At 41.5% G+C, this 16,746-nt stretch overlaps 1 protein-coding gene across 1 annotated transcript; it reads right to left on the bottom strand.

Moving 5' to 3' along the window:
• Positions 1-9,566: 9,566 nt before the first annotated feature.
• Positions 9,567-15,772, bottom strand: rhoub (ras homolog family member Ub). Its single transcript, XM_023285611.3, has 3 exons — positions 15,344-15,772; positions 13,346-13,404; positions 9,567-11,765 (listed from the first exon to the last, which is right to left on the bottom strand). The coding sequence occupies exons 1-3, from the start codon at positions 15,558-15,560 to the stop codon at positions 11,310-11,312; spliced, it is 732 nt and encodes a 243-aa protein (XP_023141379.1). The 5' UTR covers positions 15,561-15,772; the 3' UTR covers positions 9,567-11,309.
• Between the last annotated feature and the right edge of the window lie 974 nt (positions 15,773-16,746).

Genomic DNA, 16,746 nt, shown 5'->3' with positions numbered 1-16,746 from the left:
TGATTTTAGTGTGGTTTGTGTTGTTTCTGTGGGATTACCAAGCAATCAATCATTGAGGGCAGCTCTGCGTTTGACTTCAGTGGACAAACACAGCGTCAGTGTGAGCTCACTGCCGGGAATAAAAGGCTACTACGCCTGGCAGATTTAGGAGTGTGTGCGTGTGCGTTAGTGGTTGTGGTGATGTACAGTGGACTGATATATACCCTTGTAGTTTACAGAAGTATCACTCGGAAGTTCAGACAACAGAGACTGACTAAGTAGAAAGAAGAAAAAGGGGAAAAAAAGGAAAAATAAATGAGTCTGTTATGAAACTTGGAGGTGGAGTCTGAGAGGAGAAGGTAAAGGTCACTCTGTTGGCTATGCACTGAAGAATAAAGCATTGTTTTTTGTTTTCTATTGGAAAAATGAATGCAGGTATTCAGAATAGGAATAAAGGGTAACTCAGGGAAAAAGAACAGAATAGGGGGTGAAATAAGGGAGTGAGTGTGGGTGTGGAAGAACACAAAGGAAAACAAGGGAAAAGCTGCCAAGAATGAGGAGGACAAAGCGGGTGAGAAGGGCACAAATCAAAGAAACGGCAACAAAATGTACAAAAGAAAAAGCAGCAAAGAACTAAAAGAACGTCAGATGTGCATGTTGAATCATGTTGTTTTCCAGTCAGCTGTAAAATTGCTCCGCTGTATACAGGACAGCGAAGTGGAGTGCTTCTGCAGGTGTTATCTCAGCTTCAGATAAAGAGCTTTAGGCACAGCGTGGCATCAAGCAATGGAGCCTGGCCGCATAGGGAGAGAAGGACAAGCTTACATAACTGGCCCCATTACTGCCAACAGCTGGACTGGTCTGGGCTTGCAGTGCTAAAGCCTCCTATGAGACCAGATCCAGATTTCATGTGTCTAGCGGTAAGTACATTAGCTCAGAGAGGGGAACAGAGTGTCCCTGGATGTGAGAGGTTCTGTTTCCTGTCAAGATGCATCTCCTCAGTCTGAGCAGGACAGCATATGTGTTGATCAAATGCCAAGAACTGAGCAAGAGACCGCAGTCACTTTAGTACGTTTTCAAACTGTCTCAAACAAATAATGATGCAATGCAACACTTCCAAGCATCAGGTCCTGAACAGTCATTAAAGAGTTTCAACATCAGATAAACAGTTTATCTTTGATGCACCACTGAGAGATGAGAAATGAGGATGTAAGAAAAGCTAGAGGGAGGAAAGTGAGTCCATTAAACTCATAGTAGTGTTTCAACTAGATACTGTTTCAACTGCCAAGATTACCAGGACTATGTGGAATTCATACTTAGACTTACTTTAAAGTAGAACTCACTTAGGATTATAATAACTACATGGTTTGATCAGTGGAATATTATAAATTTACTTACAAGTTTGTTAAAGTACTCTGGTGTCATGGTTATAACAAGACTCATCATTATTATAATTCATCCTGTTGGGGATGTGAATGCCTGAACCAAATTTTCCAAACTCTAAGAAGCACACATGCCAGCCTAATGGTGCCCAATAGAGCCAATGTCAGGCGACAACCAGTCTCATTAGGATTTGCAAGGTTGATGTCAGCTTTTCTGCCAATCCAGCAGGTACATGTGGTGATGTTAAGGCGTACATGTAAACTCTGATATGCTGATTGTGGCCAAGAAAAGGTCAAGGGGTCACCAAGATGGTTTTATCCTCTGGGGACCTTTGGTGTCTTTGCAAACTTTCTTAACAGTAGCCTATCTGATATTTCAATCTAGACAAACATGGTAGACTAACTAACCAACACGCAAACATCTCCAGAATATCTAAAAATACTTGAATGGTTCAAGTACTTGTGGCTATGGTTGAAAAAATGGTGATTGTCAGAAATAAATGTGAATCTTGTCAGATGCAGACATTTTGCTGACCCATCCAACCTCCTCCCACTGCATTATAATCATAATGACAGGATTTTCTCCTTTGGTTGCAAAAGTTTGATGACTTTGTCACTTGAACACATTTGCTGACAGAGTCCTTCTTCCTTGAAAGGACAGTTTTAACCTTTCTGATTATATCCGATGACCACAAGCTCAGTCAGTCTTGCTTGTGAGATCAGAATTATCTATGTTTACTTTGCAACAAGGGACACTTTGGTCCAATGGTCTTGTTAAGCTGGTTGGGCCACTAATGAGTCACAGGGGTGGGTAAATAATCAGCTTCCACCTCTGACATTATCAGCGACCACTAAACCTGCGGACAGACTCTTCTTTGACGTTTGTTTACCTCAGAAATAAAATTGCACTTTTCTTGATAACGTCAGCTCAGCACGGATGTTTGGAAATGCTCAGTCCGGGTGTGTAATCTATATTAATCACTCGAATGTTATCTGAGGTGTCTTTGTGCTGTGTAAATCAGTCAAACTGAAGGCTCTTGGATTCGCAGTCCAGGCAGCGGTAAACCACAGCAAGGCCAGAGAAAACAGGACCCAAATGTGTGTGTGTGCATATGGATAGACAAACACGCACACCCTGTAGCCTTATCTGTCCCATATGAGAGATCAAAGCACCGCAGGCTGTCAGCAGTCAAACAGAGAATGAGGCAACGCCAGCAAAATAAACTGATAAGAAGGTGATAGAGGCAGCAGAAAGAAAGGGGAAGCACAGGGTAAGGTGATATAAACAAGAGCAAAAAAAAAAGGAAAGACAAGGAAGAATGGAGAAGAAAATTTTCACATATGTCTCAGAGTAAATGAGGTCACTAAACCCATAAGCCATTTCTACATACAGAACAATATATGTCTCTGGAGGCCAATCAGATAACATCAGCCAAGTGGGCCGCAGCTGTAAGCCAATCAAAATCTCTGTTAGTGACATCAGCCGTTCACTTGGATTCAAACCAGGGAATATGATCAACTGAGGAAAGAAAAAAAAAAACATTTAAAAAGTGGTTCTTCTTGGAAATCAAAACCTTATTGAATTAGACCCTGAAGTCTGTACTCCCGTGTTCCAGTTTCAGCAGCAATATCACTTACTGTGGAGGGGAAGGGCTACTTTCATGCCCCAGATACAATTTGGCATTAAACGCCGAAACCAAGTACAGTGCAGGCAACTTGAGATCCTCAGCAAACAGCAGATGTTCTTCTTATCAGGAAGGCACACAGCATCTGGTTAGTGTCTGAACTTTGGAGAATATAAATCCAAAATGTTTACCTCTGAACCTGCGAGATGTGATACAACATGCGAAGTTCTGACATAATACAAGTCAATTATTAACTGTAGTCCTCAATGAGGAGTTCCTTTTGTGTCGCAGAGCAGCAGATAAGAAACAGATATGGAGCCACTTCTGTCATTTTATTATATCTGAGGCTGGTTAATTACCTTTTCACCTGTGTGTTCAGCCATAAATAGAGAGAAGTTACACAACCTTACCTGTGTTTACCGCTTTAACAATCAATACCTTGGAAAGGGCACACGTGACAAGTGCACAGATGCAGGTGTGTGTTTGTGAATGAAACAACGAGTCGTACCAACTGGCAAATTTGTTCAGTTCTTTGTATTTTTAATTAATACGATCACCATGATGATAGAAAGCTTGGATCGCTAAGATTAAAATTTTAATGGGATCAACAAAGTCAGTAGAATGAATTTTATGTGAAAATCTGTATGCAGTTTAATTGTAGTTAAAAAATAATAATTAAAAAAAACAAAAAAACAGGATTTTGTAAGTCAGTAGGATTCACTGTCTGGGAGCATGAATATCACAACAAAATTTTATGACAATCCAACCCAGCTGTTGTTGAGATATTTTAATGTGGTATTTCATGCTGCTAGCATGGCTAAAAATAAGAGAAAGAATAAAATATGACCGCATATAGACAGACAGAAACACTGGCAAGGCTTCAAGAAACTTAGGGGAGTAGCTAAATGGTGTGAAACAAGGACAGAGTACTATGTGAGATTGATAAACCACTAAATTACTTTACAAAGAATTAGCTGGAGGTGCAAGTTGTCAAGGTTTATAGCTTTTTTTTTTTTTACAGTTATTGTCAAGATGTGAATTAACCTGGAGGCTACAGTTGAATTACTGCACATTCATTTATGTTGTGTATGAAGTGCGTAAATGTGCACATCCAAACAGTTTGCACATGTTGCACAGACCACAGGACAGATGTTCTGGAGGCAGAGATGGGCCTCTTTATAGCAAAACACAGATCTGTTCAAAGAGGCCCGACTGACCTCGGGACAGCGCGACTCAATTAGCTTCCCATAATGAGACCGCACTGTGGGGGGTGTTTATATAAGCTTATTAAAACATAATCCTGCGAGCAACGCCATACTGTAACATGCCAGACAGGCCACTGCTGCAACCAGAGCGTTAGCTAACAGCGAGTTGGTGGCGTCAGATATAAAGAGAGAGGCTATTTTATTCGGTGATATAAGAACATTTCAGCCAAAACTCCCCCCTTTTTTGGGTGGGTGAAACCACACTTCATATCTCTCTAGTAATCTCTTTTTACTTAACACATGTTTTGTAATAGACCCAAATAACTTCACACTCATGACTGTTTGATTACCCTTGCTTTTATATTTATTAGATAAGAAAAAAAGAAGAGCAGGAAATATGATTTGGACAAGTGGCTACCATCCTCTACACAGCAGAAATTTGGCTTTACATTATGCGTTCTCCACATTATGTACTGTGTGTTTGCTTTTTGTACTCATAAGCACATTATTTACCTGCTGCCTCATTACTGTTTGGCCACTTGTGGACCAGGCAACAAGCTGGAAACACAACACTGACATATCAGCAAACGTGTTGAATGCAAATATGTACCAATTTACACATCCAGCAGACACAGAACAACTATTAGCTTTCATTTCTAGACATCCTTTTGGTTGTGTTTGCTCTCTCTATGGCCCTTTAGGGACCTGTCTGGGTCTTTGGCTCAGACTTTTCCCACTAGTCTGTGTGTTGTTCGGCCTTGGGCAGAAATTGTAATGTAGGTTCCTTAGAGCTTTTTCTACTGAAAACAGCTGCGTGCTTTTGGATGATAGTGGTGAGAGCAGTGACAGTGAACAATAAAAGTTGTATGGCGTGAAACAAACCAATGACTTGAAAGATGTTAAATTGCTTGGCAGGGTTGAGGTGAACTGCAGAGTTTGTTGCTACCTTTAAAAAAAATCACTTGACCCAATGTTACAGGAAATTATTGATTAGAGCAACTTTAAGTCAAAAGTTGAGTGGTCATAATATCAGACTTTGACCACAATGTTTTTGTAAGCACATCATTTGCTGATAACAGTTTTGCATCATCTCTAGGAAATTTTGAAAAAAATCTATGCTATCAGTCAAATCCATCTGGAACTGTGCTTTGCCTCTTTTTGGTGAATGAAATGCACTCAAAATATGAGTGTGCAGGTGGAGTCTGCAGGCATAACTGAACTATATGTTGCTTCACTACTGGGTTGTGTTGACCACATAGTTACTGGTACTGGATTATTTATGATATTGTTGCATGTGTATTATTATGAACATGATATAAATATTTCATTTTAAAATATCATGGTTATTGTCAATGCTGGTGCACTGTGACACCTGTACTCAAGACAAAGAGGTCAAAAAAACAGGGGAAAATCTGCCTTAATTGTTTTATTCCCCTGTGAGTAAATAAAGCATCAATATCTTCTATATACCAGGGGGGGTCCACCATGTAAGGGTCTTTCCACACACAAAAAAAATGTGTGTTTGCATGAAATTTTCCTTCAAAATCTTAGTGAGGTGGCACTTTAATCCCTACCCCCAGTATATGGTGCATTTTGCATGAAGGTTTTCAGTAATAATGTCTGATGTTGAGCAAGGCAGGTGTCTGACTGATGCTTGTACAATAAAAGATCCCCATAAAAGCTTTGCCAACAAACAGCAGAGGAAAAGGTATGAAATTGTACTTGAGAGCACAATGCAGCCTGAACCAACATCACTCAGCTCTCATTTCAAGCCCACTGAACTTTTCTCAACCCTTATTTCTCTGTTTGTCATAATCATACTGAGACTCAGCACTTGACACTTGAAGCTCTGTGAGCGTATGCGATCAAGTCACTGTGGAAACTTGTTACAGGAGGGTTACGAGAGAGACACTGAGGTCTTAAACATACTTTGAACGCAGATTTCTGTCAAGAATAATGAACTGTACTCAATTTATGTGTGGGTGTCTTTTAATCAGGGCCCCAGACGTATTGCATCGCATTACAAGAGCTTGAGCAATAGTTAATCCTAAAGACAATGTACAAAGTGGACCACAGTCCACTGGTTGGATCCCTTCCCAACCCACAGACCCGATTAACATGGTTAATGTCTTTCAGTAATCCCGCCCTGTGGGCTGAGCTCTGGTCATTATGCAGGCAATTATCTAAGGGGTACCAGAGAAATCTTTCATCAACTTTAAGACATCAAAACTGATTACGGAGCTGCGCTTTCATGTGGAGTCAGAGTTCACTTGTTACCTAAATGATTCTCAGAAGTTATGTAATGAAAAGGGTTAAGAGGACTGAAAAGTTCAATGACCATTTCAGTTTTTACAACTGAAGATGGCTACAGTTGACTGGGCCACCCATTTCGCACCATTAGCTCACCCAACCTTGCAATGTAAAAGGGATCTGAAGCTGTTTCCATCCAAAAGAGTAGCTACCAGTGAGACTACAGTAATGCTTCTTTGAATCTGATAGCATGAAGGGGAGTATTTGTTTTCTGATAACACACATCTTATTTCAGGCTTATTCTGACCATTCTTAAAACTATATCTTAAAGAAATAGTTGGACATGTTAGAAAACCCACTTTCTTGCTGAGGTAGATGACAAGATTGACACAGCTCTTGTCTGTCCATTCAATATGATGCTTAGCTAGGAGCCGATTAGCTTAACTTAGCACAAAAACTGTAAACAGGGGACACAGCTATATGATATACATAGCTAACAAAACCCCCAAAACTAGGATTTTGTTGATCCATTAAAGTTGTTTCTGTCACTTTTTAGTCTTTGTGCTAAGCTAGGCCAACCAAATGCTGGTTCAAGACTCATGTTAAAGATACACATATAAGATCTGTATCAGTTTTCTCATCAACCAAGACACTAAAAAAGACAATGTCTCAATAACTCTCTGAAAAACCTCCAATTGATCCCAAATGCTGTAAAATCTAGAATAGAATTTAAAATACTTCTCCTTGCATTCATACCCTTGATGACCAAGCTCCAGCAGTTACAGGCCTCATCAACTTTCCCAATATATATTGCTCTCTCATGAGTTGTTTGAGCCTGGTTTGACCATAGGTTTCTTCCTGTTAAAGGAATGCTTTTTCTTTTCACTCTCACCAAAGAGCTTGCTCAAAAGGAATCTTTGGGTTCCTCCTGACAATATAATATTGTAGGATCTTCATTTTACGATGCAAAGTGCCTTGAAATAACTTACAAGGGAACTTCATTCTCCATATGAACTGAAATGTTTGAAGCTATCAGAGAAAAAAGAGTGAGGAAAGCCTTGAGCTGTAGTGCTGTTGCTCCACGACAATGCACCCTTTTGACTTCTATTAGTTCCCCAAACTGAAATTCCACTTGTTTGATCATCATTTTCAGAGTGATGATGAGGTCATGCATGCTACTGAGGAGAATCTGGAGGCTCAGGATGGAATCTTCTTTCACGAAGAGATAGTGAAGCTTACACACTGGTGGACCAAGTGCATCAAAGTTAAAGGAAACAGTGAAAAATCTTTCTCCTGTGATGTTTTCTGGTGAGGCTTTTTGAAGTACCCTTGTATGCTGGGAGCTGATGCTTTTTCTGACTTCAGTTGAATTGAACTTTTAACTATGCTGGCAAAAACTAACATTTCCAACCATAATGTGTAGAGAAACTGTTGACCTGTTAAATGAATAAAAAATTATTTATAGAATTTCATTTGTAGCCATTGTCCAAACTTATCTTACGTTGAAGTGGTTGTGCTGAGAAATTTGGACATACACCCTCTATTTATCTACATGGACCTGTTCTTCATGAGCAGTTGTAGTCATGTTGATCACATTAATGACAGCTAGAACTCCCGGTGGACAAGAACTGATTAGCTCTGTTGGACTGAACCCGGTATCTCCCCTACTGGAAGCCATCAGATCAAGTCACAAAGGTCACTGAAATGTTGGTTTGCTTCCATGAGCCTGTGATTGTGAAACGTCTCCAGTGCATACAGTCAGACTACCACTAAATGATAATATTTTGTCAATTCCAAATGACTTCCATTGTCTTCAAGGGTTTGGTGATATTGACTCGCTGACGTATTTTTTTGTTGACACTTGGTTAGACAAACACCGCCACCTATGTTTGCTTTACACTGAGCTCGCCTGGTTTATACAGTGGGGTATTTATTGACTTTACCACCTCAGGGACAGTTTCGGTATTTGGATTGAGCAGTCTAGTCTAAATTAGTGGACAGACACTTGGAAACAGAGTAAAAACAATCAAACACAGTGAAATGTGAGAGATCTGCAGACCCCTCCCCTGATATGGTTCCTGCTTGTTGGCTTCATGACTGGCAGCTCAGGATTCCTTGCCACAGACAATAACGTGCGCTTCTAGCAGACAGGTAGACATTACACAAGCCACAATGCTAAATCACAGGACGTTTCACAAGGTGGCTGCCTCGCTGAGACACAACAACGGGGGGTTCCTGCTAAAACTTTGGTAGAAAGTGGAGCCATCCTGACTATCATAATTAGACCACTTGGCAGCACTCCTGCCTGAGTTTCACCCGCTCTGAGGCTGGACAACATACTCATCTGCAGCCTGCCAGACGACACAAAACTCCCTTTTAGCCGTCTACCCTATCATTAGCGCTTCTAAACAAGTACAAGATACCAAGCTAACTGTCATTCTCTGCCCATTGTTATATACTGTGGTGTAGATGCGCGGCTATGAATAGGAGGAAAGGCCTATTTCAGGCAATTATAATCATCTGATCTTGCATAGTTAGAAGTCTTGGTGCCGACAAAACCTCTGAGGCTAAATCTTTGAAGTAGAGTTTAACTCTTTCCCAATTTCATAAAAATATAGTTTTTAGGTTAATTTTAGAGACAGTTTGTTGATTTATTCACTAGTCAGAATGCAGAAATTTTCAGTTTTCTTCAATACATGATACATAGCAAAGCATGATGGGAGTTTTCTCACAATTTAAGCCAATTAGGTACAATACTTCCTCATTTACATCCAGACAATATTAAGGCAGTGGACTATATATTGAATATTTTGGCTTTAAAAGGACTGCAGTGAAAATAAATCTTGGCCATCCTTGACATTTTTTGTAGTTGTGTGTGTGATGTCCTTCTTCTTGGTACCAAAAACAAATTCAGTAGGTGTGAATGCCTAATCTGGATGTAAACATCTGAATTTAGGCCAAGTTCCTCCACTTTTTTTCTTTTGTTGACACATATAAAGCATACAAGAACAGTGAAAATACCTCTTCACACTCCAACAACCACTGACCTCAGAAACATTCTCTTTCTGCTTGATTGTCAAGATAACATACAGTATTTCCATGGAAGAGTGAACAGTAAAACCTGGTTAAATATTTCACATTTTATTTCATTCCGTTCATACAGCTCAACAAACTTTTCTCATGCCAGAGTCAGACACAAACTGAAACACTCACACTGTTAAGTACCATTTAGAGTTGGACAGCACAGCCGACGACTGAGTCACTTATATATGCACATAAAGGCTTATCCTGATGGCATTACAAACATCATAAATGAATACTATGTAACAATCATATCGACATACGATATTTCATACATCTGCTCTGCATCGCTCTTTGATCAGTTATTGGCCCAGAAGGAACAGATAAATAGACAGAGCTGAATGACAGGCTTCTGAAAAATAAGAAGCAAACACAGAATCAGTCTCTTTGGTGATTTCACCTCATTTACTGTATCATTTCAAAAGAGAAGAGAGCTCCGATATACTGACCGACAAAGATGGATAATTATCTGTTTAAGGCCCTGATTAGAATGACAATAAAAGACCCTGTGATCATCCAAACTGATGGTGTAGTGCAGAGAACAGGAGACCTTTACCTGCTCTGACACCCAGTTTTTTACAGGATTATTAAAGTTTCCACTCCAACACTGGTCCAAAGGCCATTGCATGGCAGGACTTCAGTGATGTGTTTGGACTGTGTGTGATAAGTGCAATGTTCAGTGGCACCACCTATGCATTGATGCAATATTGTAACAGTAACAAAAAGTTGGCTTTAACACTCCAGATGAAGCTTTTTGGGCAAAGTGAACAACTGAAACTACAGCAGATGTCTTATTCACTATAAGTTATTTCTATTAATGCTATGTGTCAATTTACTGTAGTATATGTGTTATAGTGAGGAGCTAATAGATCTCTATGTGGTTGAGTAACAGTGTGACAGCTGTATCAACACTTCACCATGTGGCACAGAGATAACTATGGCAGTTCATATACCGTTCAAAGCAGCCATACACATCCTCTAGATGTCACTGATTCCATAGAAAATTTATACTCATATACATTAGATTGTAATCTCAAAAAAAAGAGTTATCATAAATCCAACAAGCTACAGATTATATTCTTAAGTTGTCATCTGACTTGTAGATGCTTCTGATTTAGGAAAAAAAGGTGCAGGACTGGATTTAACAGTAGAATAATTGCATCTTTGATTTTGGGGTTTTAAGCTTATCAGTTTGCATTAACTTCATGCTTTGAAATCAGTCAAAAATGAAACTAGATCTATTGCAAATCTTAGGGTCTGAATTACAGTGTAGAATACATACAATTTAATGCTTTGCTAAAGAAGGGAACCAAATTAGACAAAAAAGAAGAAGCATACTTTTAGTATTCAACGTCACCCTCTTTACACTTCCCCTCCAAGTCAGCTCACATTTCCTTTGGATAAGTCCGTTATGATATGCAGTCCATGTGCCATAAACATTTTATTAGCGCCATAATTTTTGGTTGCATGCTGGTCACAGTCATATTTAAGGGACTGGCTCTGAGGTGCAGACAGTGGTTACAGCCTTGTGCTCTCTGTCTCTTAGGCATCAACAAAGGGTCTTTTCTGGTCAGAGTGAAACCATCCCAAACCCACAGACACCACACAGCTCAGGCAGGCACACTCTGTTCAGCTGCTGCTCCACTGAAGTAAAGTCATTCAGATCAGCTCATCTGGGGAAATCCATGTGAATGTAAAAACAAGTCCTTACATCCAACTCAGTCCCTCCAAATAAATCAGCAGTTTCAGTTTCACATCAGTCACAGAGAGGTAATCTCCTCCCTCGCTTACTGGACACACACGTACTTCTTCCACCACGACTTGGACAGCATCTTCATCTTATCAGCCGTGCTGTGGACCTTTCTCTCCCGTCTCACCCTCCGGTCAGACTGCCGTAGCCCCACAGAGATGGCTGCATCAAACACCTCCTTCAGATTCTTCTGCGTCAGCGCCGAGCACTCAACGTACGTCACCGCCCCAATTTTTTCCGCCAGTGCTCTGGCATCTTCCTCCAGCACCGGCCTCTCCCTCCGCCTCGCCAGCTCGATCAGCACTTTGACGTCCTGCCGCAGGTCGCACTGGGTGCCCACGAGGAGGACGGGCGTCAGAGGGCAGCGGCGGCGGATCTCGGGGACCCATTTTTCCCAGACGTTCTGGAAGGAGGCCGGGCTGACGACGCTGAAGCAGAGGAGCAAGGCGTCGGTCCGACTGTAGCAGAAGTGGCGAAGTTTGTCAAACTCATCCTGACGGAGAGACAAAGGAAGAGCTTAATGTCTGTGGAATCATTTGGAATTATTTCCCTTCACTTCAAACTAACCAGTAACAAATGTATTTCAACACACTCAAGCACTAGATGGGAATTGTGCCAATAACTGTTCAATAACAAACTGTCTAAACAGTGTTTATATTGTGCTAATATACAGCAGTCCTGCCCTTTCATTTCTATCATCTGCAGTAAATCTCTTAAATTAACACTTTGGAGCCAAACAGCTTTAACTTACAAGGACCTCCCACACCCTTGAGCAGGCAGATTAAAGTTGGCAGAAACTTGACACAAACCTCTCCTTCTTTGCCTTTAACCCACTCCTTCCCAGCACATCTTCTACTCCTTACTTGACTAAACAATGCCCTAAACCGGCTCCCTCTGATCTTAAAACACAGCTGAAATCTGCAGAAACAATCTGCAACTTCAACCGCTAACATGTGGCTCTGAAGCCCAGCAAACACAGTGGACACTTATCAGCTTATGAGTCTCGCACACGAGCTTTGGCTGTGCTTTGCTATCTGATGACGTAGGTCCATCTGCAGAATATACAGACATATCAACATCTCTGAGTGAGGAGCAACTTTGTTTATCGGCTCTGGCGGCAGCTGCTATCATCGTTCTCCAGAACTTCTGTGTCTTTCTGTCTCTCTCATCTCTACTTCTTTTTTTTTTTTTAGGGCACACCCCGACCTGTTTCTGGCACAAGCTCCCCTCTTCTAAAATTGCATCAGTACAGTAAGTGTTTGTCGACTTTTATCTCCCCATATTTGCCCAAGCTTGCCTGTGTGTGTGCGTGTGTGTGCAGTTTTTACCACTGTGTGCAGCTTGCAACACGCTGTGAGGTTTTACACGCATTAGAGGGTTTTGTTCAAATGCCTCATTCCACTTTATGGCCAAACTGTCTTTGATTCTGTGTACAACTGGCAGTGCCTTCGCAGCGTTTGTGAATGTCAAATATGCTGCTCCCAGGGCAGGGTTCTATTGAGCGGGATTATCAAACAGCCACTCGTGCCTCAGAGAAATAGAAAACACTGTTTCACAACCTGTTCCTTCCAAGATTGCCCTAACGACATAATAATGAGTCAATAAATTTACCTGGAGAACTCTGTGCACCACTGTGTGCCTGACAGAACAGTTAGGTTGTAACCAGTCAACAATATTACATAGTAAGCAAATTACAATCAAGTGGTCAATTATTTCATCTGTAAAACACCAAAAATTGTCAAAATGACCTTAAATAAGTACTCAGCATTTGGTCTGCAGATGACTTATTTTATTAGATCAACAGCCACAGTTAAAGATTCTCACTTTATAATGAAATAAAACAGGAATAGACAGAAAATCATATGGGAGGCTACAGCAGGCAAATGTTTCTGCTTAACTCCTTAATGAAGTCATGATGGTCTAAATGTTGTTGAAATATATCAAGTTTAACCAAAGTAATGGACCAACTAAACATCAAGGTGACATCTTATGAAACATGACAGTGTAGCAGATCCTGAGACCTCCAGATAAGGTGCCAAATGGTAACGCAATCTGTGTGCAAACAGAACTCACCTGTCCCGCCGTGTCACACAACTGCAGTCTAACCGGGCTTCCATCCACCTGAACCACAGCTGTAGACACAGAAACAGACAGAGAAGATAAGTCACAGCTGTTAGCATGGTTTTAAGACTGTATATAAGGCCCCAGCTGACGCACACAGCGACCCACCAGAATACTCTCAGAAATAAACAAAAGGCTGCCAGTTGAAAACACAAAGACCCCCTGCTGTGCTCTTCCAGCTCTCAGACGGCCTGTTCTGTCTCGCCCACCCACTCTGCCAGTTACTGTCGAGACCATAACACTTTACTGTCGCTCAGACCGCTTGGTGAGCTTTGTTCTGTGCTGTGTTTTGGCAGCGGCCACGCCAAGGTTGTCTAATGGCAGGGTGGCGGCAGCGGTAAAAAACGAAGCAGATTTTGTTTATTCAGTGCCTCTCTTCCAACAGGCCTCATTTCCAGATTGGAAAAAGTGGATGAGTCATGTTACAGCAAGTTTCATTACAGGGCCGTTTATTCTTTTCAGAAGATCGAACATAACGCAGCAGCAGGCACATGGAAACGTTTACAACAAGCCTGAAAGTGTGTGGTCGGTCATGCCACCTGATCAAAGAGTTTGCTGGAACTATTCATGCAGTAGGACAGCTACCATGACACTGTGATGTACCAGACGTACAGAGAAAGGAAAATGAGAGAGAGAGAGCTGCCATTGTGTAATCATTTCCTAATACCTGACATCTGATACTGCCTTGATTCTCTGGACTAAAATTCACCCCTTTTATCATCCTCTCTCCCCAGCTCCCTGCTTCCCTGAATGTCTGCCACCTGTGGCGTTGCATAACTGCTCAGAAAGTCCGTTTTTCAAGGGGACGCTGTGATTTCAGGCACAGAGAAATGACATCATCACTACTGAGTGGCCCCAACTGCACAATCAGTCTCTGTCAGGCCAGCGAAAGACAATCTCTGCCTCAGAGCCATTGCGACAGATGTGTCCATTCCAGTATAGAGGAGAGGGCTCACGGGTCAAGGCTGACAACAATAGGCAGAGTTGTGCAATCCAAAACCCCTGAACCAGAGATGCTCTCTGTTCAGGACGGGATGGTTGAGCCAGCAAGGCAGTGTGTGTGTATGTTCTCAGCGAGTGTTTTATGGGATTTGTGTTGGCAAAGTTGTACCTTTACCGCTCATCAGTGTAATTTCGGAGAAGATTAATGACAAAAACACTCAAGATGACCAGTTACTTTAGTGAGAGACATTGTCAAGAATTGTATAAAATACATTTTAATCATGATAAGTGTCATTTTGTACATCAGTTCTATCAGTTCATCTTGCACCCTGCAGGCAACAGCTGATGTGCGCACCTGTGGATATATATTTCTACAAGACAGCTTTAGAGGGACAGATCGATCATAAATCAATAAAGGTGATCAGCAGGTCACAGGTGTGTTTTTTTCCAGGCCAACACCTGATCAGTTTAAAAAAAACACCCACTTAGAGGGATTTCCTTCTCTTCTCTCTCCTTATTTTGCAAAAGCAAAGCTTGCTGGGACTAGTAAGACTGTATGGAAAGTGGAAACGTGCCAAATGGGAAACCTGGGAGGACACCTCATGTACATTAACACCGATGGAAGGCAGATAACAGGAAACACAAACATTTCTATCATAACAGTGGAATAATAGGGGGAAATGGGAGAATTTGGGTGGGGTGGGGGAGAATTAGTGCTTCAAGGCATGCAGAGTTGGAGAAGAGTTTAGTGAAAACGAGTGACAGTGGCAGGGAGGTGGGCAGAAGTGATCTATTTCTAAAATGTGAATTAAGATTCTACAGTTGAAATAGGTTTTTAAAATACTTTTAATTCACTTGATAAACCTCAACTGAATCCGAGAATCCAATCTAAATCTGCATGACTACACTGAATTTGTTCAGTTTTTCAGTTATCAGTGGTGGAAAACATTTTTTCATACTGTCTACAATCTATGACCGAAAAAAAAGCACCATATTGACTTTACTTACCCGAGAAGTCATCAAATGCAGTAGGGACGTATTTGGTTGGGTAGCCATTCGTTGTGTAGCTGACCACCAGACTGGTTTTGCCCACCGCTCCGTCGCCGAGCAGGACGCACTTCAGCAGCCGCTCCTGCGCCTGCCCTGGCCGGGCAGCTTTGGGTTTATGGGGCGGCACCGGAGGGGCCATGGTCCGTCCGTAATCCATGTTTACTGGAGGTGTCATTCAAACAGCCAACACTACTCCTCGACGAAGAAATGAAGCACCCACCATGAGAACAGGTTTCCTTCTCTATTACGAGCTTGCTAAACGCTTATGATCGCGGGCGGGACTCGTGCGTAAAACCTGTCCTCTGGTCCTGCGCGCTTTCAAATCCAGTGTGGCAGATTACCAACCCGACTACAACTCCACATTCTGCAGTTTACGATGCGAGGGCGGCTCAGAGGCGTTATATGTTCAGATTAATTTGACTAACCCCACCCACCTCACCTCCCAGCAGCAGAGGGGCTGAGCAGATAGGAGTTGTCAAATCTGGATCAAAATGCGCATTTAAAAAGTTTCAAACATGCACAACATTACACGTGGTGGACTTAAAAGAAAACAGTAACGACCCCTACAAGTTTCTTTTATCATAAATTTGATCCAGTCAATAATTTTGTTCTTTGTTAAACTTTTACTACACAACTCACCCTGCTTCTATGACCTCAGTGTGTCTGACCCAGAGCAGGCAAGTCTAGACTTGTCCTCACTGGGAACAAAGAGACAACCTTGATGTCCATTTTTAACATGTAACATAATGTGCTGAAATTTCATCCTCACTCAGACCTCCTGACCTACTTTAATTTGGACCCAGTGATCTGAGCCTAGAAGGAGCAGCCACACGGTGAAGAACGTTGAGAATAAAACCAGAAGATTGCTCAATCAGTGGGTACCGGCATGGTGAACGGAAAAGTTAAAAAAACTCGCCCTCTGATTGGATAATTTTTTTTAAACGGTCCAGTAGTTGAGGTGATCTCCTTTCCTTGTCTGCCAGACACTGAACACTTCGAGAAATTTAAAGAATGTCTTGACTTGTGTCGCCCCCTTGTGGTTGACTGCAAGCAACAGAAATACTTGAATGATCTCTGGTCTTTAACCAGAGATCATTCAAGTATTTCTGTTGCACCGATTTCACATGTAAATACACATGTAGTATCTTTGCAATAGATGCAGGTAAGTTCTGCTTCTGGTCTGATCATAATAAATTATCCATAATAAAGTAGATCCTCAGTCATCCAGGTTATGGTGATACTCTGAGTTTCAGTAAAAAGCAACTAGACTTCCCTTTTAGGTTCTTTAAGGGTCCGTGTATATTTTGGCAATTGGATTTTTCGTTCTGAAACGGGTATCGAAAAACAAAAAACGAGTGGTT

Source organism: Amphiprion ocellaris, chromosome 7 (assembly GCF_022539595.1).
Source record: "Amphiprion ocellaris isolate individual 3 ecotype Okinawa chromosome 7, ASM2253959v1, whole genome shotgun sequence".
NCBI lineage: Eukaryota > Metazoa > Chordata > Actinopteri > Pomacentridae > Amphiprion > Amphiprion ocellaris.
The sequence above is the reverse complement of the archived record's forward strand: the minus strand, read 5'-3'. Positions and strand labels throughout refer to the sequence as shown.

Excerpts from the sequence above, each read along its gene's own strand:
- rhoub (XM_023285611.3), bottom strand. The coding sequence starts at position 15,560 with ATGACACCTCCAGTAAACATGGATTACGGACGGACCATGGCCCCTCCG. Across the intron at positions 13,405-15,343 it reads TGCATTTGATGACTTCTCGG|CTGTGGTTCAGGTGGATGGA; the intron begins GTAAGTAAAGTC and ends CTGTGTCTACAG. Across the intron at positions 11,766-13,345 it reads TGTGTGACACGGCGGGACAG|GATGAGTTTGACAAACTTCG; the intron begins GTGAGTTCTGTT and ends TCTCTCCGTCAG.